Source organism: Oryctolagus cuniculus, chromosome 5, assembly GCF_964237555.1.
Source record: "Oryctolagus cuniculus chromosome 5, mOryCun1.1, whole genome shotgun sequence".
NCBI classification, from domain to species: domain Eukaryota; kingdom Metazoa; phylum Chordata; class Mammalia; order Lagomorpha; family Leporidae; genus Oryctolagus; species Oryctolagus cuniculus.
In genome coordinates this window covers 53,914,786-53,942,302 of record NC_091436.1, presented here as the reverse complement: position 1 = coordinate 53,942,302, position 27,517 = coordinate 53,914,786, and the positions used below count along the sequence as shown (strand labels likewise).

Below are 27,517 nucleotides of genomic sequence, written 5' to 3'. Positions count from 1 at the left end.
TAACCTGTCTTTGGAAATCTATATTTATTAAATAAAAGTTAAAAAAAAGATAATTGAAAATGAATCTTGATGTGAATGGAATGGGAGAGGGAGCAGGAGATGGGAGGGGTGTGAGTGGGAGGGAAATTATGGGGGGGGAAGCCATTCTAATGCATTAACTGTACATTGGAAATTTATATTTACTAAATAAAAAACAAATTAAAAAAAGAAAAAAAAATTCCACTTAGTAGAAATGTGAAAATCATTATCAACAGCAAAAAATTTGAGCAACAGAAGAGTAAATGACAGTTTACAAGTCCAGAGGTAATATCTGTGTAGACTTGAGTCAAAGTATAAATTATTTTTGAGTATTAAAAGGCAGGCTGAATCAGTAATAATAACAGCCTTTTACAAATTAAAGAATTAAAATAAATTAAGAATTAACAGAACATAATTAAAAATAACAACATTGGAAAGTGAAATTATATGATATATGGGTATATAAGGATTTGGAATCTTAAATTGGTACAGCCAGTTTTTCAATACAGGGTACAAATTAGATGAGACTAAGAGTAGAAAAAGAAGTGGAATGGAATGAATAAAGGCCTGATTTGGATACTGACCTCCTAAATTATGTCTACATGAATTTTTTTTACCATAAAAGATGTACAAGGAAGTTGTTTTTGAAGATGCAAGATGTAGTGTTTATTTCATATTTATCAAAATTGTGTGCTTATGATTTGTGTTTAAGCACGATTCTCTTTAGTATCTCTAAAGATTTGAGTCTTTTCACATTTCTGCAACAACATGATGTGGTTTTCCTAACGTCAACAAAATCTTCCAAGCTGAGCTGCTTGCTCATTTTCTACAACTTCAGTCATTGGCCAAAACAAACTCTATGGGGAATATTTATTTCTGAGCAATTCATCAGTGCCTATCATCCCTAAAATCCTGTCAGAGGTTTTTACTTGCTCAGCTGATCTACAACGGTGAGTAGGAGAGTATAGACTTAAAGCATCCTGCAAATCTCATTTTCTTTCTGCATAACATCCATATTTACTATTTTCTCCCTAATTTTCTACTTTTCCCTCTTTTCTTGGTGACCACATTGAAAGAGGGAGTATTAGATATTCCTTGTATTAAAATAATCAATTTTAAACAACAATACCTTGACAGTGTTGAGACCTACATGATTTCCCCTCACACTCTTTACCTATTCCATTGTATCTGTGACAGCACAGTTGCTATAACTTTCTTTTCTGAAACTGTATGTGACAGATCAGTTGAGTGACTAATCTTAATAAATGACAGAAAGAATGCCATTCATTCCCGGAAAGTCCGTGTGGTCTGAATTAGTCTTTCCTCTGCTGACAGCATCCGGAGGGTTGGGGTGATAGATAGTAAAAGGACTCAACTTCATTTGCTTGATTATCCAATTTTCTTACTCTTTTAAATAGGTTTCATCACACTTTTAAATAATTATATTTATGTAAGTTGTTCTGATACCTACTGTTTATTTTGTCAAGATGATAGCATTTTATTTTTTAAAATGCACCCTTAAATTCTTATTAGGATAAATTGTTAGAATTTTGTTTAGTGTTGTTTTACATTTAAAAAAAATGACAACTGGCATAATTGTAAATAGACTCTTACCCTTCAGAAATACTTATATGGTAAATACCATATCTATTAGTGTTTTTTTTTAAGGTAACTTGACAAAGACACATGGTCCTTATAAAAGTGTTCCTATGCCCTAAACTTATTTTAAGCTTGTATAGAATTAATAACTGATGTAGGATTATAGGATTATGCTTAAAAAATTTTTTCTAATTAATTTGAGAGGTTGAGAGTCAAGGAGGTGACAAAGGGACAGTTAGGAATGTAGGAGGAGAGAGAAGAAAAGAAGCAGCAGGAGCAGAAGAAGAGGAAGAGGGAAGGAGAGAGAGATAGATCTCATAATGTGTCAATCTTCAAATGCTCATATAGTGAGTTTGGAGTTGGAAAGTCAATCCATGTATCCTATTTGGGGAGCAGGGACTCAGCTACATGAGCTATCACCTGCTGCTTCAGAGGGTGCTCATTAGCAGAAACCTGGAATTGGGAGCAGAGATGTGACTGAAACCCAGGCACTTCAATATGGAGTGTGTCATCTTAACAACTCAGAGACAGTGCCAAGCCTTCGGGTATTTAGACATGATTTGTTAGCTCCCAGTGTGTTTTAGTAGACACAAGCTTTCTATAAGACAATATTATACTTCTTCAATATTTGCATTTGATTTGACTCAACTCCTATTTTTTCAGAAAAAAAACAAATACTTGGAATATTTTTTAAAGATATATGGCCATCCATGTTTTTCTTGCTTATGTTTGTAATCAGAAATGAAACGGTAGTGTCTAAGAATAGAGAGTTGTTTAAATACATGATACATTCCAAAAGTTGAAAAATAAATGAAATAAAATAAAACAATATATCAGATTCCACACCCTCAGAAGCCTCTTTCATAGACAACAGTTATTCAACTTTAAGAGAAATAAAACAAAAATAAAAATACATTCCTTAAAAATGTTCTTTTTCTGTAACAATTAGCAAATAAGTAATATAAAATTCTAAGAATCTCCAGAATAGAATGTTGGTTTCTTACACCAAATTGTTTGACATCAAATCTTCCCTATGCTACTCAAACTAACTGGGCATCCAAGGGTAATGTGATTGACTTCTCTGTGCCTCAATGCCGTCATCTATCACATTGGAATCATGATAATTATCCTTTGTGTTGTCTTAGAGGAAGCTATTTAAGCTCATAACATCTTAGTTTGCTCTTCCCTAAAACAGTGATTAAAAACAGTAAAGCAATATTGGATTACTGTATAGTTTGACTAATGTAAGATATATATAATATGAATACTATTTGGCAAATGAGTTGGTACACATAGACATGTATATGGTGCTTGGCATGTATTGAACTCTCCCTTATCATTAGTTATATTTATAAAACACTCAAAATCTGCAGAGATTTTTATCTGTTTTTACTTCCAGGTGAAAAATTATGGACAATGCAAGCTCAAATATAGTCAACTTTAAAGGCTGCAAATTTGAATATTCTTTGGATAGGAACCTATTAGAAAATGTAGACAACTTTGAAATTAGAGATGATGATGTTTTCATAATTACCTATCCAAAATCAGGTAAGCTTAAGGAGTGGCTCATGTGATACCAGTCTTCACTTAGCCTTAGTAGAACATGTGTACTAGCCGGCGCTGTGGCTCACTTAGCTAATCGTCCACCTGCAGCGCCAGCACCCTGGGTTCTAGTCCCGGTTGGGGCACTGGGTACTAGTCCTGGTTGCTCCTCTTCCAGTCCAGCTCTCTGCTGTGGCCCGGGAAGACAGTGGAGGATGGCCCAAGTGCTTGGGTCCCTACACCAGCATGGGAGACTTGGAAGAAGTATCCGGCTCCTTTGGCACAGCACCGGCCGTGGCAACCATTATGGTAGTAAACCAACGGAAGGAAGACCTTTCTCTCTGTCTCTCTCTCACTGTCTATAACCAACTGTCAAAAAAAAAAAAAAAAAAAGAACATGTACTAATGTACCTTTTTCAGATATCAAAAGCAGCACAACCCACATTTAAATCATAAACAGTATTTATGATTAGGAACAGCATACCCTGAAATCTCAATAGTATAAAGCTATTTGCAATGCACATATTGTCAATTCTGATAGGAAATATGGAAAAATCAAAATTTGAGCCAAGAGAAATACTACATGATTGTTGACCTGTTCATGTTGTCTGAAACAAAATTACATTTTACATAATTTGCATAATTTAATAAAATTATATATTAAATATAATTTTATATATTAGCAATGAAATTGTATATATTAAGTAAATATATTGAGACCAGCAACAATGATGTGAAAAAGGAAAACAAATAATCAAGTACTGTCATTATAATAGGAAATTTCACTTTTAAGGTATGTGTAAAAAGATGAAGAACGGACCCAAAATAGTAAGTGTTCTCAGTAAGGGAACAACAGCTATTATGAACATACGAAACACATCTTGCTGCTGTCATATCTTTTCTGTTGCTTGTGGACTTTTTCCAAGTGATTATAATAGCTCCTTGTACTCTTCCTGAGATGATTCTTTGCATAAAGCATTGTAAGAACTTGTGACTTCTGGGGTAGAATGGTTCATAATTTGGGATTGTTTTCCATGAATCTTTTTCTTACTTCAGTGCTTTCCCATGTATATATGGACCTGGATTTGAATACAGTGGTACATGGCCGGAGCTGCACCGATCCAAGGCCAGGAGCCAAAAGCTTCTTCTGGGTCTCCCATGCAGGTGAAGGGGCCCAAGGACTTGGGCCATCTTCCACTGCTTTCCTTGGCCATAGTAGAGTGGGATTGGAGGTAGAGCAGCTGGGTCTTGAACCAGTGCCCATATGGGATGCCAACACTGCAGGTAGTGGCTTTACCTGCTACACTACAGCACCAGCCCCATCTATATTTTTATAAACTTTTAAATACCCTGTCCATTCATGCCTATTTTTTAGAGTGCCTTTTATTTAGTCTTGTAAAAACATTTATCCGGGGAAATTTTTTTCCTTACCTTAAACATTAAGATTTTTTTAAACTATTCATTTATTTAATCTAGTTTACTTGAAAGGCAGAGTGCAGTAACAGAAGAAAAGAATGGAGAGAGAGTGAGAGAGAGAGAGAGTTCTTGCATTCATGGCTCACTCCCCAAATGCCCACAACCAGAGCTGGGACAGGCCAAAGACAGGAGCCAGGAACTCCATTCAGCACTTCCACATGTTAATCATTAGCATATAGAAACCTACTGAATTTAGCAAGGTTCAGTCCTGTACAGTACATTGGAATAGTTTGAAAGTTATGGGAATAAGTTCTCCTTTAATTATTTTATATAATTCAGTACTAAAATTATCACACCCTGGATTTTCCTTGATGGAAGAATTTATTTACTCTTTCAGTCTCATTGCTTATGTATCTGTTTAGATTTCCTGTATCTTCTTAATGTATTCTCGGTAGGCTATATGTATCCAGGAATTTACCCATTTATGTGAATCTTTCCGGTTCATTAGCATAAACTTTTTAATTTTTTGGAATTTATAAGAGTGGAACAAATATATGTATTTCATATATTGTTAAAGAATATAATGATACTTCCCACTGTATCATCCATTTGTCCCTTTTTCCCACTCTATCTCCTCCTTCCTTTCTTATTTTTTTATCTTTTTACAACTATATGACTTCAATTAAATTTACAATCACAAAGAGTAACCCTCTACTTAAAAGAATTCAACAAGCAACTAAAAAAAAAAAAACTCTCCCTCAGGAGTATAGACAAAGGCTATAAACAACAATCAAATCTCAAATTGTCTATTTTGTTCATATACAATGCATTTAATTTCTTGTGAAAGTTTGTATTTCAATGGTGTTGGTTGTAATACCTCCTTTTTTATCTTTTATTTTACTTTTTTAGGATCTTTTTTGATTATCTAGAAAAAGTCTTCTCTATTGTTTATCTTCTCAAAAAACCAGAGTTTTGCTTTTTTGCTTTTTGTATTTTTATATTCAATATCATTGACTTCTGCTTTGATCCTTGTTATTATAATGCTCTAAACCTTCCTTTTAATACTTTTTTGTCTATCTCCCACAAGTTTTGAATGTTTTCCTTTAATTTTCAATTAATTCAAGAAAATTTTTTTATCTTTTCATTTCTTCAATGACCCATTGACCAATCAGTAGAATGCTGTTTAAATGCCATGTATTTATGAGTGCTTTCTTATTCTTCTTGTTGATTTCTAGTTTGTTCCTTGTGGTCTGAGAAGATAGATGGTATGGTTTCCATCTTTTAAGCTTTTTTTTTTTTCTGAAAGGCAGATACCGGGAGAGTGCCTTCCATTCGCTGGTTCACTCTGCAATTGGGGCTAACGACATGGGCTGGCCAGGGGGGAGGGTTTCCATCTTTTAAAATTTACTGAGACTTGATTTATGTCCTGGTATATGGTCTAGCCAAGAAAATTTTCAATGCACTAATGAGAGGAAGTGTATTCTGTAGCTATTGGGTGGAATGTATTGAAAATGAAGGTTGAGTCCATTTACTCAATACTATGGTTACAATCTAATGTAGTTTTGTTGATTTTCTCTGTTGACTCCCAGCAGCTAGCTTGTTGAATACACTGCTATTTGGGATGCCTCAGCATAGCGTAATTAATTAATAAATTAATTTGTATGTTTTTCTTTTAGTTAGTAAATGTACATCAGCCAGTATGTAATATTAGATAGGAATATTGTGTGTCATCTGCCATGGTAGTTAGCTAACTGACCCAACATGGTTCCTACTCACTTTATTAGTGCTCCAGTATTGTGAAGTCTAATTTTGATATGTTAAATTTCTGTATTGTGTCTTCCAAATCTGGATTCTCTATTCTAAATGTACACATCTGTCTAGTAGGTAGCAGCTCTTCACTGTTTATATGCTGTAACTAATAGGCAAATCACCTCATCAACTATTTTTAAAACTATTTTACCATGAAATATTTTTTCTTCCTTTCTCTTTCAGTCTTCATGCATCCTTCTTGACAAAGTGTGTTTCTTGTAGGCAGCAAATATATTGGCCTTGTTTTGAATTCATTTGGCCATTGTATCTTTTATTTATTTATTTTTTTGAGAGGCAGAGTGGACAGTGAGAGAGAGAGACAGAGAGAAAGGTCTTCCTTTGCCGTTGGTTCACCCTCCAATGGCCACCGTGGCCAGTGCGCTGCAGCTGGCGCATCACGCTGATCCAATGGCAGGAGCCAGGTGCTTCTCCTGGTCTCCCATGGGGTGCAGGGCCCAAGCACTTGGGCCATCCTCCACTGCACTCCCAGGCCATAGCAGAGAGCTGGCCTGGAAGAGGGGCAACTGGGACAGAATCTGGCGCCCCAACCGGGACTAGAACCTGGTGTGCTGGTGCCGCAAGGTGGAGGATTAGCCTATTGAGCCATGGCACCGGCCAACCATTGTATCTTTTAACTGGAGATTCGAGGCCATTTACATTCAAGGTAACTATTGATAAGTAACTGGCCCTTTCACTTTTCTGTGAATGTTTCTGTAATTTACTTTGGATTTTTTTTTGCACTTTACTTGAGGATTTCTGTCTTTGCATTCTTTCATGATGATGGCTTTCTTTCTGTGTTTCTGTGTGTAGCACATCACTTAGCATCTTTGAAAGGTAGAGGGATGAGTAAGAAAGTTAGGAGTTTGAGTGGGAGAGGGAGAATCACCATGTTCCCAAATTTATGTATATTAAATTCATGAAGTTATATTCCTTAAACAAATTTAAAAAAATTTAAAACTACCTTAAAGGACTTCAACTTTTTGAAGAAGATTTAAACTCTCATTGACTATAGATATTGATTTTAATTTATTATATATAACAAACACACTCATATTATATTTATACATATGTGTGTGTGTGTGTGTGTGTGTAAACACACCTAGGACAACAAGAATTGAAATATTCCTACATTTTTTCCAGCCTCCTGATGTGACTCTTTTTCAGCTTTTCGTCCATGCACCAAATGTGTTGTATATGATTATTAGCTTCCCTCTGGAAACATTTCAAAACAATGAAAATAGTGTATATTTACTACTTTTACCATTTTACTCCAATTCTGCGATTTATTTTTTATTCATTTAGAATAATAATGAAGTTCTTTATAGTACTTTTTTTCTAGGAATGAGGAGTTTTCCATTTAACATCAGTTTTTATCTTTTAAGAAATATCTAATTTTTAAACATAATTCATTGTTTTATACTTTTTTAATTTTTTGCTTTCATTTTAATGACTTCACATATTTTTTTTTTTTTGACAGGCAGAGTGGATGGTGAGAGAGAAAGACAAAGAGAAAGGTCTTCATTTTGCCGTTGGTACACCCTCCAATGGCCGCCACAGCTGGCGTGCTGGGTTGGTGCACTGTGCTGATCTGAAGCCAGGAGCTAGGTGCTTCTCCTGGTCTCCCATGGGGTGCAGGGCCATGGGAGGAGGATTACCCTGTTGAGCCACGGCGCCAGCCCACATATTGTTTTTACATTTCTGTGTCTATCTTCTTTAATTTAATGGTTCATTTATTTATTAGAATATTTATTTGTAAAATATTAACTGGCAAATGATGGCTACCACTTTTCTATATCTGTGTATATACTGTTAACTTCTAAATAATTCTTTTTAGTTTTAATATTCTAGCAGTCTGTTATTTTGGGGAATTTTTATTTTGTATAGTTACATAATTTTCTTTTTAAGTTTTTTTCTTTCTGATTATTAGTATTCTGATACTACTGTCAGGTAATGGTGCTGTAAGATTCTAATTTGGGAGATTTATTAGGAAGTTTTTTGAACAATTACAATGTTGATATTGCCATATGTTGTATGCTACATGAAAAAATTCTGCAGGCTGGCGCCGCGGCTCACTGGGCTAATCCTCTGCCTTGCGGCGCCGGCACACCAGGTTCTAGTCCCGCTCGGGGCGCCAGATTCTGTCCCAGTTGCCCCTCTTCCAGGCCAGCTCTCTGCTATGGCCCGGGAGTGCAGTGGAGGATGGCCCAAGTGCTTGGGCCCTGCACCCCATGGGAGACCAGGAGAAGCACCTGGCTCCTGCCATCGGATCAGCGTGATGCGCCAGCCGCAGCGCACTGGCCACAGTGGCCATTGGAGGGTGTACCAATGGCAAAAGGAAGACCTTTCTCTCTCTCTCTCTCTCTCTCACTGTCAACTCTGCCTGTCAAAAAAAAAAGTTTGTAAAAAAAATTATGCAAATTCTCTTGTAGGGGTTGGTTCACACAGATATCAAGTGAATTTTAAAAAAATTATTAAATCGATTTTGTTAATGCTTTGTATAAGTACCACTAAACATAAGTGTGTATAAATCTCCTATTAGGATTCTTGCCAAATCAAATTATTTATGAACTTACTAGAATTTTTCCCTTTACCTATTATATTATATTGTCCTGTACAAAAAAATTTCTGTCCTGTTTATCAGTGTAAACCATTTGTTTTCCTGCCAGATCATTTAGATACAAATTTTACTTAAATTTATATTCACATTGACACTTGTTTTCTTGATGCTGGAATTCTGCCATGTACTTTTGTTTGTGCCTCATTTTCAATACTATTTTTGCTGCTCTATAATTTCACAATTGGTATAAAAACATACATATTACACCTCTGCTTATCCTTCTTTGAATGATTAGGTTTTTCATCAATTTTGCTCTTGTAACAAGTGCTGCTATGTACTTTCTTTAGGATGTTATTTGGAAACAACTTCAAACATTCTGTAGGATCTATTTCCAGGACAGGATTACCAAGTTCCATGTACATGAATATCCAAATTTATATGATGGTGCAATATTTCCATAATAAAGCCAGTGTATAAGCTTATAATGAAACCAGTAATTAACAAGTTCTAAATTTTTCTCTCATAAATTTTCCCTAATAATCTTTGATAATGATCTTTTTCATATTTTGTCAATGTGGTGCATACAAAAGTACATCTCAAAATGATCTTCATGCCAGCGCCGCGGCTTACAAGGCTAATCCTCCTCCTGCAGCACTGGCACTCCAGGTTCTAATCCCGGTTGGGGCACCAGATTCTGTCCTGGTTCTGCTCCTCTTCCAGTCCAGCTCTCTGCTGTGGCCCAGGAAGACAGTGGAGGATGGCCCAAGTGCTTAGGCCCTGCATCCGCATGGGACACCAGGAGGAAGCACCTGGCTCCTGGATTTAGATTGGCGCAGCACGCCAGCCATAGCGGCCATCTGGGGGGCGAACCAACGGAAGGAAGACCTTATCTCTGTCTCTCTCTCACTGTCTAACTCTGCCTGTCAAAAAAAAATGATCTTTATTGGAATATTCATAATCATCAGTTACATGTTGTACTTCCTGTTATGTTTGTTGCCATAATTTTTTTTTAGAAATAAAGAGTGTTGTTAAGTATTCATGACATGGATTAATGACTCATAGTTTTACCAGTACTTTTTCTAGTCATTCTTTTTTTTATTTTTAAGATTTACTTATTTTATTTTATTTGAAAGGCAGAGTTACAGAGTGAGAGAGGTCTTCCATCCACTGGTTCACTCCCCAGATGGCCACAATGGCTGAAGATGTACCAATCTGAAGCCAGGAGCCAGGAACTTCTTCCAGGTCTCCCACAAGGGTGCAGGCATCTAAGAACTTGGGCCATCTTCCATTGCATTCCCAGGCCATAGTAGAGAGCTGGATTGGAAGTGGAGCAGCCCAGACTTGAACCAGTGCCCAAATTGGATACTGGCACTTCAGGCAGTGGCTTTACCTACCACTCACAGTGCCAGTCCCCATAATTCTTTTTTATTCTGTGAAGGGACAATGTTTTTGCCCAATATTTTATTACTTGTTACTGTTCTCTTAAATATGCTTTATATATATTCTGGATATTGATCCACTGTTTCTTGTGTTGTTTCTCTCATAATTTGCATGATTGTGTAACTTTATGGTATGTTTGATAATAATCACTCTCAATGTAGTAAACGGTCCAAATTTTATTTTGAAAAAGTGTTTTCTTCTTTGTTCCATGTTGAAAGATTAGAAATATATTTTTGGTTTTCTGGATGCCAATGATTTAATTCATATTTAAATTAATAATTTAGGAAACAATGTTTAGCATGATGAGTGATAAAAGTGCATTGTTTTTCCATATGGATAACTATTTCTTCCATCATAAGTAGTTCTTCATTTTTTCACAATTTCAAAAGCTACCTTGGATATACATCAAATATCACATAATACTTATGAAAATTAGATGTTTCAGCTATTATACAATCTGCAACATAATATTTATAGTCTACAAATAATCAACTTCACATTCAGACATTTATCCTAAAATTTTAAACATATGTGCAATGTCATATGAATAAAATTATTTTTTCAACATTCTTTTTAATGGTATACAAATTTGATGATAACATAAATTTTTATCACGAGAAGACTGAGTGTAAACAATATTTATGCATTCATGTAATGTAATATTATAGGATTGCAAGGATAATAAGAATAAATGAGAAAATTTTAAATCACTTCATAACTTTCTCTGCAGATTATTTATGTTTACAGAAATCCTAAGGATGTTTTGGTTTCATATTTTTATTTTACAAATTGGATAATGACATTTGAACCTACAGATACCATGGAACATTTCATGGAGAAGTTTCTTGATGGAAAAGGTAATTACCATTATTTATCAAGCAATATGTATATGAAGTGATAAACTCATTTAGTACAATTCTTGAATATAAGGAACATACTTAATTGTGATGGAAATTTGCAATGAGAGTGAAAAAAACTATAGTGGTAAAAAAAAAGGAGACAATAATTTAATCAGCAGCCCAATGAATTATCTATTGTTTCCAGGACCATTTGAGGACTGTAAAGGTTAGAAGATGTTATGACTAGAACATTAAACTGCCACAAGTATTCTTGTAATTCACACATGCTAACTGCATAACTGGATTTGTATCCAGCATACCTAACGAGTAGGTTTGGATGCTATGTTATCCAACTGTAGAAAAACCTAATATGGCTCTGTGGACAGTTTCATTCTGCTCCTTAAGAGGATACAATGACATAAGCAGCTTGTGGATCATGGGAACAGGCTCTCATTAATTTAGATGATTAAATTTAGGTTTTAGCTTCATATTGATAGCAAATATTGTTATCCTAGATCTTAGAGAATAATAGGAGAAATAGAGGCATTTGTTTTTCAGGTGGGGAAGGCAAGAAAAAAAAGGGACTTACCCAAAAGCTATCTTCAAACTCAGATGCTTGCCTAATTTCTGCAGTGAAACTTTCCTACTAACATGGAGTAGAATTGCTGAGGGGGGTTACTGTGAAAATCATGGAAATGTTCCCAAGAACACTAAACATTTTATGGATATAGATGGCCAGTAGCAGGAGTTTAATTTTGAGTTCTGAAGATTCCAAAACAGTAAAGGAATAATATAGGGTGCTGAAAATGAGTGCAATGTCTTGATCTTATAAATCAATCTTTCTCACAGTGGTAGGAAGCCTTTGGTTTCATCACATCAGAGGCTGGTACGAACACAAACATGACTTCGATATACTGTTCATGATGTATGAAGATATGAAAAAGGTAAGATGAGAAGGTTATTTTCTGAAATCATTTCATTAAAATACCTTTTTTCTTTTAGTACCAGTAAACTACATTCTCCCAGACATCTTCACACCTAACCAACTTTCTAAGGCTTTTGTTTAAGTGTCTTATTTTTTTCCTGCTCTCTTGATTACTTTGCTTGTCAGATCTCTCTTCTTTCTTTTTTTCTTTTCAACTTTTATTTAATAAATATAAATTTACAAAGTACAACTTTTGGATTACAGTGGCTTTTCCCCTAGTAACCTCCCTCCCACCCGAAACCATCCCATCTCCTACTCCCTCTCCTATCCCATTCTTCATCATGATTCATTTTCAATCATCTTTATATACAGATCAACTTAGTATATGTGGGGAGCAACTCGGACTAGACTGTTACTGGAATTAAGACTTATTCTATGCATCTACTCTCCCACAATATGGCGCTGGGAGAGGAGAAAACAGCTTCTACACAGCTGCCTCCAGTTCAGCCAATAAACTGTAGGACTTGCTCCTGATTGGAGGAGAGCAGCGTACTCGGCGTGTGGGCAGCCGAGTTGGGATTGGCAGAGGAGGACTATAAAGGAGGAGAGAGACAACATGCACCAGGAACATCTAAGGGGAACATCTATCTGAAGGAACACCTGTGCAGCCCCCGAGAGAGCTGGCCGGCGGTGTGCCGCTCCCCCGCGGAAGTGGGGAATGTGGCAGGGGGAACCACCCTTCCATGGAGGTGGAAGGGTCGGTAGCCAACCTGGGAAGAACCAGCAGCAAACCTGGGGAGGGCCGAGCAGACGAAAGAACAGCGCAGGGTCCTGTGTCGTTCCTCCACGAAGAGGGGGAGTGACATAATGGTGCCGTGACTCAGATATGAAGCCTAGGCAGGGCTTAGTGTCGTTCCTCCACGAAGAGGGGGAGTGACATAATGGTGCCGTGACTCAGATAGGAAACTTAGGAGGGAAGAAACGGGAAGAAGTGGGAAAATATCGGAGAGAGAGACTAGCAAACAGCCTAGGGAAAAGCCAGATGAAAAAGGTGCCGGAAGAAGCTATTGAAAGCCTAGGCATAGATTCAGATACAGACTACGGGGGGAAGCTGGGAGAAATCTCCAAGGTTGAAAGCGAAAGTGAAAGCTAGAACAAACAGACTCGGATGCGGACTGTGGGGAGAGGCCAGGAGAAATGAGGGAGGAGTATTGTTGGAGGAAAGCTTGGGGAAACATACCGGGTAGAGAAAAATGTTAGGGAAATTGTAGCCACGGGGGCAGGCTGAGGCGGAGACGAAAGCTACTTTGGGATTCTCAAGTTAGCCCGGGAATAAGGGGCGAAAAGTTAAAACCAGAAGCGGAAACGTAAGCCAGGTTGGAATCCATCAGATTAGCCCGGGGAGCAAAGGACGGGAAGCCAAATCGTGGGGCGGAAACGTGAGCTGGGTTGAATTCGCCAGGTTAGCCAGGGGAACTTGGATTGAATGCTAGTGGCGGAAACATGAGCTGAGGCTGTGTGACTCACGGAGGCTGCCGTGTGCAGAGAGAGCGTGCGGGGCACAAGTAGATAGGGAATGCGGGGCTAGCGCGGAGACCGCGGAGTGCGCGCGCGAAGCCAAGCCGCTCAGAGCCGGGAAGTCGCGCAGATGAGAGAGGCGTGGGCTGAAGCGGCTCAGAGCTGGGAAGCCGCCGCGGGGCGGGTGCCGAGAAGCAGCCTCGGGGCGGGCGCCGGGAAGCCGCAGGGATAAGAGAAACAGAAGTTTAGAAGTAAAATGAGAGAAATAGGAATGCTGGTAGATAGAAGTAAAATAGGAGAAATAGGAATGCCCGGAGATAGAGAAATAGAGAAAGGCCTCCCCACAACACAGCAATGAGAGAGCTTGGATTCGGTCTGCCTGATTAGTAAGGCGGTAAGCACCAGCAGGCAGCTTGACCAGAGTGTGAGCTGCAGGTCACCGAAGATAGGCACGAACCAACACCAATAAGCCTCCCCACAATATGGCAATGAGAAGGCTTGGATTCGGTTTGCCTGATAGGGCTTGTAAGCACCTGCAGGCAGAGCAGAGCATGCGCTGCAGGGCACCGAACACAGGCACGCATCAGCGCCTAAAAACCTCTTCACAACATGGCAAAGAGAGGATCTGGATTCGGTTTGCCTGATTGATAGGACTTGTAAGAACCTGTGGCAACTCTAGCAAGCAGAGCAGAGTGTGTGCCGCGGGGCACCGAAGACAGGCACGTATCAACGCCAAAAAAATAAAAAGAAAGGGGGATCTGTGGGGAGCAACTCGGACTAGACTGTTACTGGAATTAAGACTTATTCTATGCATCTACTCTCCCACAATATGGCGCTGGGAGAGGAGAAAACAGCTTCTACACAGCTGCCTCCAGTTCAGCCAATAAACTGTAGGACTTGCTCCTGATTGGAGGAGAGCAGCGTACTCGGCGTGTGGGCAGCCGAGTTGGGATTGGCAGAGGAGGACTATAAAGGAGGAGAGAGACGGCATGCACCAGGAACATCTAAGGGGAACACCTGTGCAGCCCCCGAGAGAGCCGGCCGGCGGTGTGCTGCTCCCCCGCGGAAGTGGGGAATGTGGCAGGGGGAACCACCCTTCCATGGAGGTGGAAGGGTCGGTAGCCAACCCGGGAAGAACCAGCAGCAAACCCGGGGAGGGCCGAGCAGACGAAAGAACAGCGCAGGGTCCTGTGTCGTTCCTCCACGAAGATGGGGAGCGACATAATGGTGCCGTGACTCGGATATGAAGCCTAGGCAGGGCTTAGTGTCGTTCCTCCACGAAGAGGGGGAGCGACAAGTATATACTAAGTAAAGATTTCAACAGACTGCACCCACAAAGAACATAAAGTATAGAGTACTGTTTGAGTAGTAGTTTTACCACTGATTCGCATAATACAACACATTATGGGCAGAGGTCCTACAACGGGAGCAGGATCACAGTGACTCCTGTTGTTGATTTAACAATTGACACACTTATTAATGACGTCAGTAATCCCTGAGGATCTTGTCGTGAGCTGTCAAGCCTATGGAAGCCTCTTGAGTTCAACAACTCCGATCTTATTTTTTCAAGGCCATACTCAAAATGGAAGTTCTCTCCTCCCTTCAGAGAAAGGTACTGCCTTCTTTGATGGCCCCTTCTTTCCACTGGGATCTAACTCACAGAGATCTTTCATTTAGGTCATTTTTTTTTTTTTTTTTGCCACATATCTTGGCTTTCCAAGCCTGCAAAAACTCTCATGGGCTTATAGCCAGATCCAAATGCCTTAAGGGCTGATTCTGAGACCAGAGTTTTGTTTAGCGCTTTTGCCACTCCATGAGTCTGCTGTATATCCTGCTTCCCATGCAGGATTGTTCTCTCCTTTTTAATTCTATCAATTATTTGCAGACAATGGTCTTATTTATGCAATCCCTTTGACACATAATCCTATCATTATGATCAATTATGAACTGAAACTGATCACTTTGACTAGTGAGATGGCATTGGTACATGCCAACTTGACGGGATTGAATTAGACTCCTCTGGCACGTTTCTAGCTCTACCAATAGGGGTAAGTCCAAATGAGTATGTGCCCAACTGTACATCTCCCCACTCTCTTATTTCTACTCTTATATGTAACAGGGATCACTTTTTAGTTAAATTTAAACACCTAAGAATCATTGTGTGTTAATTGAAGAGTTCAGTCAATGGTATTAAATAGAACAAAAAAAAAAAACACTAAAAGGAATAAAATAGTGAGTTATTCCACGACAGTCAGGACAAGAGCTGATCAAGTCATTGTTTCTCATAGTGTCCATTTGACATCTACAGGTTTCCTTTGAGGTGATCAGTTAGTTGTCACCGATCAGGGAGAACATATGATATTTGTCCCTTTGGGACTGGCTTATTTCACTCAGCATGAAGTTTTCCAGATTCCTCCATTTTGTTGCAAATGACCAGGTTTCATTGTTTTTTACTGCTGTATAGTATACTATACAGTACATATATCATAATTTCTTTATCCAGTTTTCTGTTGATGGACATTTAGGTTGATTCCATGTCTAAGCTATTGTAAATTGAACTGCAATAAACATTGAGGTGCAGATGATCTTTCATTTGCCAATTTAATTTCCTTTGGGTAAGTTCCAAGGAGTGGGATGGCTGGGTTGTGTGGTAGGGCTATATTCAGGTTTCTCACAAATCTCCAGACTGACTTCTATAGTGGCTTTACCAGTTTGCATTCCCACCAACAGTGGATTAGTGTCCATTTTTCCCCAAATCCTCACCAGCATCTGTGGTTAGTTGATTTCTGTATGTGAGCCATTGTAACCGAGGAGAGGTGAAACCTCATTGTGGTTTTCATTTGCATTTCCCTGGTGGCTAGTAATCCTGATCATTTTTTCATGTGTCTGTTGGCCATTTGGATTTCCTCTTTTGAAAAATGTCTATTGAGATCCTTGGCCCATCTCTTTTTTTTTTAACTATTATTTCATGAATATAAATTTCCAAAGTATAGCTTATGGATTACAATGGCTTTACCCCCCCATAACTTCCCTCCCACCTGCAACCCTCCCCTGTCCTGCTCCCTCTCCCATCCCATTCACATCAAGATACATTTTCTTTTTCTTTTTCTTTTTTTTTATTGACTGGCAGAGTGGACAGTGAGAGAGAGAGACAGAGAGAAAAGTCTTCCTTTTTGCCATTGGTTCACCCTCCAATGGCCACCGCGGCTGGTGCACCATGCTGATCTGAAGCCAAGAGCCAGGTGCTTCTCCTGGTCTCCCATGGGGTGCAGGGCCCAAGCACTTGGGCCATCCTCCACTGCACTCCTGGGCCATAGCAGAGAGCTGGCCTGGAAGAGGGGCAACCGGGACAGAATCCAGTGCCCTGACTGGGACTAGAACCTGGTGTGCCGGCACCGATAGTCGGAGGATTAACCTATTGAGCCATGGCACCGGCCCAAGATTCATTTTCAATTCTCTTTATATACAGAAGATCAGTTTAGCATATATTAAGTAAAGATTTCAACAGTTTGCACTCACATAGAAACACAAACTGAAAATACTGTTTGAGTACTCGTTATAGCATTAAATCACACTGTACAGCACATTAAGGACAGAGATCCTCCACGAGGAGTAAGTGCACAGTGACTCCTGTTGTTGACTTAACAAATTGACACTCTTGTTTATGGCATCAGTAATCACCCTAGGCCCTTGCCATGAGCTGCCAAGGCTATGGAAGCCTTTTAAGTTCACCGACTTTGATATTCCGACAGGGTCATAGTCAAAGTGGAAGTTCTCTCCTCCCTTCAGAGAAAGGTACCTCCTTCTTTGATGGCCTGTTCTTTCTTCTGGGATCTCACTCACAGAGATCTTTCATTTAGGTCATTTTTTTTTCTGACAGAGTGCCTTGGCTTTCCATGCCTGAAATACTCTCATGGGCTTTTCAGCTGGATCTGAGTGCTTTAATGGCTGATTCTGAGGCCAGAGTGCTATTTAGGACATCTGCCATTCTATGAGTCTGCTGTGTATCCCGCTTCCCATGTTGGATCGTTCTCTCCCTTTTTGATTCTATCAGTTAGTATTTTCAGACACTAGTCTTGTTTATGTGATCCCTTTGGCTGTTAGTTCTAATATTATGATCAATTGTGAACAGAAATTGATCACTTGGACTAGTGAGATGGCATTGGTACATGCCACCTTGATGGGATTGAATTGGAATCCCCTGGTATGTTTCTAACTCTACCGTTTGGGGCAAGTCAGCTTGAGCATGTCCCAAATTGTACATCTCTCCCCTCTCTTATTCCCCCTGTTATATTTAACAGGGTTCACTTTTCAGTTAAGTTTCAACATTAAAGAATAACTGTGTATTAATTATAGAATTCAACCAATCATATTAAATAGAACAAACAAAAAAATACTAGGAGGGATAAAGTATTAAGTTGTTCATCAACAGGGCAAGGACTGATCAAGTCAGAATTTCTCATAGTGTCCATTTCACTTCAACAGGTTTCCTTTTTGGTGCTCGGCCCATCTCTTAAGACGTTTGTTTTGTTGTTGTGGAGTTTCTTTATCTCAGTCTTAAATGCTGCTCCCAAATTTCTCCAGCAATTGGGTAGCAATAAAATTTGGAGTAACTGTTAGGTCTTCTCTCATTTGCTGCTTTATAAATGTCTTGGTCCCTTTGCCTAATGCTGTCCTTATGTCCTTTTCCAATAATAAATTTATCATGGCACTGAAAGCAAGGTGATTTTGTTAGAGAAGTTTCCAGGTTTTTCCTGATAGGAAGTCATAGTCTGAGGACCATAGAGACTGTACAGTTGTTTTCTATTTCGCTGTGTTAAGTGTCCAGGAGTAAGTAATTGGAATATAGTCATGATTAGTGAGACATTCAAATTGTCATATTTAGGTATTTAAATTTTAAAAAGTATTTATTAGCATAAAAAGAAGATATGTTACCTTTTGAGAGTAATTACAAAGTTTATAAGAACTGAACTTTGTGATGTGATTCTGGAATATTTACATTGTTCAAGTTTTTGAAGTGTATGTTGAAATCATGAATGCTCATTTCATAGTTCAACAGTTTGCATGTTTGTCTTATGTCTCTTCTATAAGTGAGACATTTTAAAGTGTAACAAAAGTTTAAAAAGAATTTGATCTTAAAAGAAGTGAGAATCTAGTAAAATATCTACGGGGATAATCTAATAGAGTGAGAAATTTTATTCTTCCTATGCTATGAAATTTTTTCACATATGGCTGGTGATTTCACTGAAGAAATTCCTTATTTTTTTATGCCTTGGTATAGTACATTTTAGACACAGAAGCTGTTAAGATGAGAAGTGTTCACTGTGTCCTTCCAAAATAAAAAAAAAAAAACAGTGTACTATTTTGTAGAATATGACTCATACTTATGGGCAGTAGTATCTCAAGGAATCAGGGAAGAATTAACATAAGAGAAGAAACTTAAGGAAATGTAAGAAAGAGCCATAGGAATCATCTGACAAGCAGAAATTCTGTTTGTAGATAACCATCTCTTTTTTATCTTTACATGATGCATAATTATCAATGGGTCATTATGTCCCTTGCTCTAAGGTCAGTCTTGGCTGTATTCACTTCTGTTTGATCTGCTATAAAATTTACTCTGCTAGCTTTTCATTTCTGTTCAGAAATTGGGATCTATATTTAATCAGCTATGACACTTATAATACTAGTCTGGCACCATTTTTTGTACTGTCTTTTAGCTCCTTGAGTAAAATAACATGTTTATTTTAAAAATCATTCTTAGGGGTTGGCATTGTGGTATAGTAGGATAAACTGGAGCTTACAATACCAGCATCATTTGAGTCCAGGCTATTCCGCTTCTGATCCAAGTCCCTAATTTTTTTTTTCTTAGACTGACATGTCATTTAACATAAAATCTCTTTATGTGCCACTGTTAACATGTATCAGAATTACCTTCCTTTAAAGCCTGAATAATATTCCATTTATGTATACAGTATTCATTTTATATTCATTAATCTATTTACACTTGGCTCCCTCCATGTTTTAGTGATTGTAAATTGTAATTTTAGTGATTGTAAATAATGAACATGAGTGAGGCCGGCGCCGCGGCTCAATAGGCTAATCCTCCACCTAGCAGTGCCAGCATACCGGGTTCTAGTCCCGGTCAGGGCGCTGGATTCTGTTCCGGTTGCCCCTCTTCCAGGCCAGCTCTCTGCTGTGGCCAGGGAGTGCAGTGGAGGATGGCCCAAGTGCTTGGGCCCTGCACCCCATGGGAGACCAGGATAAGTACCTGGCTCCTGCCATCGGATCAGCGCGGTGCACCGGCCACAGCGCGCCAGCCGCAGCGGCCATTGGAGGGTGAACCAATGGCAAAGGAAGAATTTTCTCTCTCTCTCTCTCTCTCTCTCTCACTGTCCACTCTGCCTGTCAAAAAAAAAAAATGAACATAAGTGTATATATATGAAGACATAACAAAAATTTGTGGAAAATAAAATTAATAAATGTACTTTTTCATCAACAAGTTTTTGAAATTCATGCATACTATTTTTACTGGATGTAATTTCAATGATGTTTGGAAATCCCATTTTTGAGACATTACTTTGAACTATTTGGGGTATAGAACCAGAAATAGATATCCTGAATTTTATGTAACTCTATTTTTAATTTTTTCAAGAATTTCCATGCCATTTTAAATTACAATTGTATCTTTTACATTTCTGCAAATAGTCAAAAGAGTTCCAACTTTTCATATGTTTGCCCCATTTTCTTTTCTGGTCTTTTTACTAAAGAATAACCATACTAAAGTCATGTTACATCTTTTTGTGATTCATTCAAACTTCCCCAATATGAATGTTGTTAAACATATTTTCTTGTGCTTAGTAGACATTTGTTCATCTTCTTTGAAGAAATGTAAAGTCCTTTAACAGTTATTTAATTGTATTGCTGGTGTTGTTCTTACGTTATGAGTTGTTTATGTATTCCAATTAACATTTTTTTCTCAGATATATATTTGCAATATTTTTCTCATCGCATAGATGGATTTTTAACTGTTTCTGGTGATGTATAGAAGTATTAAATTTTAGTGTAGTTCATTTGATTTTTTTTATTTTTTTTTTGACAGGCAGAGTTAGACAGTGAGAGAGAGAGAGAGAGAGAGAAAAAGGTCTTCCTTCCGTTGGTTTACCCCCCCACTAAGTGCTGCTACGGCTGGTGTGCTGTGGCCAGTGCACTGTGCTGATCTGAAGCCAGGAGCCAGGTGCTTCCTCCTGGTGTCCCATGCGGGTGCAGGGCCCAAGCACTTGGGCCATCCTCCACTGCCTTCTGGGCCACAGCAGAGAGCTGGACTGGAAGAGGACCAACCAGGACAGAATCCAGTGCTCCAACTGGGACTAGAACCCCGGGGGTCTGGCACCGCAGATGAAGGATTAGCCAATTGAGCCAGGGCTCCTGCCTTGATCTATTTTTTCTGTCATCATCTGAGTCTTCTGTGTCACATTATTGTCAAATTCAATGTTGTAAATTATTTCCCCCATGTCTATCTCTTGAATTTCACATATTTAGCTCTCATATATATTTCACATATTTTTAAAATAATTTTTATACATGATATTAGATAAGGATACAATTTTATTATTTGCATGTAGACATAAAATTTTTCCATTATAATTTGTTATTTCCCATTGAAAGTTTGGTACTTGTGATATATCATTTGACAATACATGTGAAAATTGACTTCTGTGATCTTGGTTCCTTTAAATCGGTCCATCTTTTTCTTCCACTGCTGCATACATCACTTTTTAAGCAAATAAAATTATATTAATAAAAGAGAACAAACTTCATTCATTCCATTTGTTCAGTTACAAGAAACCTCCATCCATCTCTCCCTCCAACTGGATCTCCTTCCCTCCTTCCTCTTTTCCTTTCATTGGATTTTCCAGTGAAAAAAGTTTGCATCCACTCTATATTAATATACAACATTTAAAAAGTAAGCAGACCACAGTTCCACTGGAGTATAAACGAAGACAAAAATCAAAAAACATACCACAAAATATTCATTTTTTTCCTATACATATTTTTGTATCATATAACTGCCAGGTATCACAGGAAAACATATGATATTTATCTTTCTGAGACTGGCTTATCTTACTAAGCATAATGGTTTCCAGTTTCATCTATTTTTTGCGAAAGACAGGATTTCATTCTTTTTATGGCTGAGTAGTATTCCATAGTGTATATTATTTACCCACTCATCCGTCTCTGAACATCTGCATTGATCCAGGCTTAGCTCTTATAAATTGAACTACAGTAACATGGGGGTACAAATAGCTCTTTCATATGCTTACTTCACTTCCTTTAGATGAATTCCCAGGGAGTGGAATAGCTGGGTCATATGATAGATTTTTAAGTACTCTTCATACCGTCTTCAAAAAACCAGCTCCTCGTTTGGCTGATTTTTTGTAATTTTTTTTTTATTCAATCCTGTTGATTTCTTCTCTGATTTTAATTATTTCTCTTTTCTTACTAGATTTGGGTCTGGTTTGCTGTAGGTTTTCTAGATCCTTGAGATGAATTGAAAGCTCATCTATTTGGTGCCTTTCCAATTTCTTGATGTAGGCACCTATTGATATAAACTTTCCTCTTAACACTGCTTTTGCTGCGTCCCATAAGTTTTGGTATGTTGTGCTGTTATCCTCTTTAACTTCCAGAAAATTTTTGATTTCTCTTTTAAGTTCTTCTATGACCCAGTGTTCATTTAGGAGCATGTTGTTCAATCTCCATGTGTTTGCATATGCTCTAGGGATTCCTGAGTTGCTAATTTCCAACTTCATTCCTTTATGGTCTGAGAAGCTGCATGGTATGATTCTAATTCTTTTGAATTGGCTGAGACTTGCTTTATGGCCTAGTATGCGGTCAATCCTAGAGAAGGTTCCATGTACTGCTGAGAAGAATGTAAATGCTTTCTGTGTAGGATGAAAAGTTCTGTAGATATCTGTTAGATCCATTTGGGCTATAGTGTCGTTTAAATCTACTGTCTCCTTGTTGATCTTCTGTCTTGTTGATCTGAGAGTAGAGTATTGAAGTCCCCCAGTACTATTGTATTGGGGTCTAAGTCTCCCTTTAAGTCCCTTAACAAATCTTCTAAATAAATCGGTGCCCTGTAATTAGGTGCATATACATTGATAATCGTCTTCATACTGTCTTACAAAATGGTTATACTGGTTTACATTCCCACCAGAAAGCAATTAGGGTACCTTTCCCCCAAATCCTCGCCTGTATTTATTGTTTATTGATTTTTGTATGATGGGCATTCTAAATGGGGTCAGGAGAAACTTCACTGGAGTTCAGGTTTGCATTTTCCTGACAGCTAGTAATTCTGAGAATTTTTTCTGTGTCTGTTGATTATTTGAATTTAATCCTTTGAGATACACCTGTTCATGTCCTTTGCCCATTTCTTAACTGCATTTCTTATTTTGTTTCAGTTGCATTTCTTGAGCTCTTTATATATACTGGATATTAATCCTTTATAAGTTGCATAGCTTACAAATATCATATGTCACTGTTTTGATTATGATGATATTGCAGCAAGTTTTCAAACACTGAATTTATTATTCTTTCTCAAGCCTATTTGCCTTTACGATCCCATAAGACTCAGTATAAATTTTAAGATGTAATTTTTATCTCTACAGAATACATAGTTTGTACATTGACAAGAGCTGCCTTGAAACTGTGGCTATTTTGGAATCTTAAAACTATGGTTTCTAAATTAATGAGCTTAGCATATTGTTTCAGTTGTTTCTGTTACATTTCTTTTCATTTGGTAATGTTTTGTGCTTTTTAATAGATAAGTCATTCACTTTTGTGATCAATTTTATTACTAAGAATATTAATACTTTTCATGTAGTTTAAACTATCTTAATACCTTTTTATGTTTGATACTTACTAGTTTTTAGAAATTATTCTGATTATTTTGCTGACTTAGGATCCTGTAATGTTGATTTTTCTTTTGTAGGGGATATCATTAGCTTTTTTTTTTACATAAGATCCATAAGATCAATGTCTATTAACAGACATAATTTTACTTCTTTCTTTCCAAAGTTGATGCCATTTTTCTAATTCCTAATTGCTAGGACTACTATTTCAAGCATTATATTAAATAGAAGAAAAACCGTTGTGCTTGTTCCATAATTTATATAATAATATTCTAAGATTTCTTCATTGAAAAAGCATTTAATTATAGGTATTTTTATGTTGATTAAGATTAAGTCTATTCCTGATTTGTTGAATGTTTTTATCACAATATAGAATTAAATTCTGTGAAATGCTCTTTCTGTGTCAATTGAGATAATCATATTTCTCCTTTCTGTACATGTGGTATATTGCAGTGATTAGTTTTAAAATTTTGAACCAATTTAGCATTCATTGTCAATCAAAGTGTATGTTGGGCTGCAACTCATGCATTCTTCATAACCTAAATAATTTTTTCATCACCATTACTATTTCAGAATTTCAGAAGCTCAGTGCTTAAAATCAGCAGATTTCTTGAGAAAGAACTGAGTGAAGAGGTTGTGGATGCTGTTATGAATCAGGCTACATTTGAGAACATGAAGTCTATTCCACAAGCAAACTATACTAATATTATAGAAAATCAATGTGGGATGAGACACCAGGAAGGACAGATCATGCGGAAAGGTGATGTTAAGTTGTGTATAGATGAAAAATGTTGTGATTTGGACACAGGGTAAACTATTCAGGGTTTCTTATATGTCTTTCCAACTTATACAGACACTTAGGACTGAACAGGTAGCAAAACTCCAAACTGAAAGCAGCTCTGAACAGTTTCTGAGGAAAACAAAAGTGTTTTAGTACACACCATGACCACTGATCTTTGCTTAATGAATAGTATAATCCTTCCTTCTAGACCACATGCTATATCTCTTGAAAACAGCTTGGCAAACTCTGCTTTAAAGAGGCAGTTTTTTTAATAGATCAATTCCTTTTTCTATTTTTCTTTATTTTTCATTAAATACTCTGTGTTGGAAACTCAGTATGTGTTTTTAAAATGTTAGAAAAGGACATTGCTTATTATTTCTTCCATATAAAATAAGAGTGATCTGCTATTAACTTGATTTTCTATGAATTCAATTATTCTAAAATTTTACATATTATGTTTTTCTATTATATACCAGCAGTTACTGTTAATGTGAATATATTTATTTTACTCAGCAATAACCCATAAGTTCAAAATTTTAATATCTGAGTATAATTTATAGATATCAATCTAATGTAATTTGAAATTATCTTTCATATTTTATTCTATAATTTAATAATAATTTTCCATTATGATGATGGATGTTTATTTACGGATAATTGTGCAAACTCCTTACCGAAATTTCTTGATATTCATGCAGAAAACAATTCTATTCCTTCTTTATTTCTATTTATTTTCAGTTCCTGCTAGTCATTCCTCAACTAGATCAGGTGTAATGTAATTCACACGTCTATAATAGCTTGATATCTGTTCCAAATGCAAATGCTAATGTTTACACAAGAATATGATCATTAAATTTGTCAAATTATTATGATTGATTTTTTTATGCTTCATAATGATATTCAAAGTACTACCCAATAAAAAATCTATGGCAGTTTTGGCACCTTCACTCAATTGGTTGAAACATCAGAAGTTTCATCTTTCCTTTAAAACTGAAGAAATACTCGTATGTAAAGCTGTACTGTGAACTATATTATATGATACATTATATAAGTATTACTTATATAACATATAAACAGTTTACTTAATATGATGTCTTTCACATAGTAAAATAAAATGTTAAAATGCTCACATAGGAGCAGGCATTTACTCTAGTGGCCAAGAAGAAAATGTTCCACAATGGAGAACCTGGGTTCAATTTCAGGTACCAGCTCCCAATTCCCACTTGTTGTTAATGCAGACCTGGCAGCAATGGTGGCTCAAGTAATTGAGCTTCTGTAAACCACATGGCAGACCTGGATTGTGTTCCTTTCTCCAGCATTATACCTTCTTGTCATAGAGAACATTTGGGAGTGAAAATGTAGTTGGAATTCTTTTCTCTCTCCATCTCTCTCCCTCTGTCCCTTTCTAGCTCTCTCTCTCTCTTTACTTCTCAATAAATAAACATTTATTAATTTCACAGAAAATTGAACTCAATAATATGTGTATTTTGTTGCAAATATTTTGGAGATCCCTTAGTAGTTCTTTCATGATATGTATTTTCCATGAACTTTTAAAAGATCCCTTCTAATTACTGTTGCTGCATTCCTATGATATTTTCTTAGCTCATCTCGTGATGTGGAAAGATGATATATCAAAACCTAGGTAGAGCTAGCAGATATTTAGAGTGGCTTAGAGAAAAGGTTACAATGAGTGAAGCAATCTTTATGCTGACATGGTTACCTTTTTCTGTTCTTATCTCACTAGGTACTATTGGAGATTGGAAACATCATTTGACTGTGGAGCAGAGTGAAAGATTTGACAAGATATTTCAGAGAAAGATGAAAGATTTTCCTTTGAAATTCATCTGGGACATAAATGAGTAGAAATGTGATCACATTGAAAATTAATCATGTGTAACTTTGATTTAATTCTTAATTACACAAATATATTAATAAATAAAATGAGTGAAATATTCTTAGTAGTAGAAGTTGCCATGAGTTTCATAGAAAAAAATTCTTTAAAAATAGCTGACTCATATTCAACTAGTCAAACTGAGGATCTAAACTCAAAATCGGTCAGTCATGAAAATTTTCAAAATTAATAAATTTATTTCAGAGATACCATTATCACATTGCATAATAATGAGTAAAACAAATGGCAAAATAGCATTGTTACTTTGCATAATAATGTGAAAAATGCAAAGCATAGTTGAAGAATTGTAAATGTCTGCTGAAAGTGCTCTGTGGCTTATATTTTTCTTTTTTTATCTATATTAAAATAAGAATCAGTAAAACCCAAAAATTCCTTTTTCTTGTAATTCAACTTTAATCTCTGGGCTCTGTATAAAAGTGAAAATAGAAATATGATGTAAGTGGAATAAATAATACACAAACATATATCTTTTTAGTAATTAACTGCATGGTTTGCACTAAATATCAGACACCAAAGAAGTATATAATATGAAATAAAAGGGTGGGAAGTTTTATTGTGCTCCTAAAACTGTGAATATGAGTGCATGAAATTAGTTCCTTCTATATAAATAAAAATAAAATAAATCTTTAAAATAATTAAATAACGTTAATAAAAATACTTTTCTCCACCATAATCAATAATGAAATTAATTTTGCATACATTTAACATTGAAATATTTAGATAATCATTTTAATTGACTGGGAAAATACAGGTGAAATTCTGCATAATTCTCAGATGGAAGAAAAGGTACAGCATGAAAGCAGTGGAAGAAATTTACAAACTTTATTGAATTGAGGATAGCATTGTGGTGTAGTGAAATAAGTAAGCACTTGTGATGCCAGCATCCATATTGAGTCCCAACACAACTCCCAGTTGCTCTGCTTCTAATACAGCTCCTTGATACTGTGCCTTGGAAAGCAGTGGGTAATAAACAAAACTAATGGGCCCCTGTCACCCATATAGGAGAATAGGTTGGAATTCCTGGCTCCTGGCTTTAATCTGGGCCATTTCCAGCTATTGCAGCCATTTGGAGAGTGAAGCAAAGAAAGGAGTATCTCTCTTTCTAAGAGTATAATTTATAATAGTTTTCAAACAGAAACAGCAAAATTTCCATGTAAACTAATGTAAATAAATAAGTTATATTATTAATATGATGATACACTCAATAGCACAGTGAGAAAAAGTAATAATAAAAGAGTAAAATTATTGAAAGT

General features: G+C 36.9%; 1 protein-coding gene across 1 annotated transcript; it reads left to right on the top strand.

Moving 5' to 3' along the window:
* Window positions 1–2,617: 2,617 nt before the first annotated feature.
* On the top strand, window positions 2,618–26,286 carry LOC100340243 (amine sulfotransferase). The gene is made up of 6 exons (XM_051855402.2): window positions 2,618–2,680; window positions 3,017–3,165; window positions 11,112–11,238; window positions 12,070–12,164; window positions 24,145–24,331; window positions 26,097–26,286. The coding sequence occupies exons 3-6, from the start codon at window positions 11,178–11,180 to the stop codon at window positions 26,213–26,215; spliced, it is 462 nt and encodes a 153-aa protein (XP_051711362.2). The 5' UTR covers window positions 2,618–2,680; window positions 3,017–3,165; window positions 11,112–11,177; the 3' UTR covers window positions 26,216–26,286.
* The last annotated feature ends 1,231 nt before the right edge of the window (window positions 26,287–27,517 follow it).

What these genes read in the sequence shown, in the direction of transcription:
- LOC100340243 (XM_051855402.2), top strand. Translation starts at nt 11,178, where the DNA reads ATGACATTTGAACCTACAGATACCATGGAACATTTCATGGAGAAGTTT. An exon ending in TGTATGAAGATATGAAAAAG is followed by an intron (nt 12,165 to 24,144) that starts GTAAGATGAGAA and finishes TTACTATTTCAG; the next exon opens with AATTTCAGAAGCTCAGTGCT. An exon ending in AGGACAGATCATGCGGAAAG is followed by an intron (nt 24,332 to 26,096) that starts GTGATGTTAAGT and finishes TTATCTCACTAG; the next exon opens with GTACTATTGGAGATTGGAAA.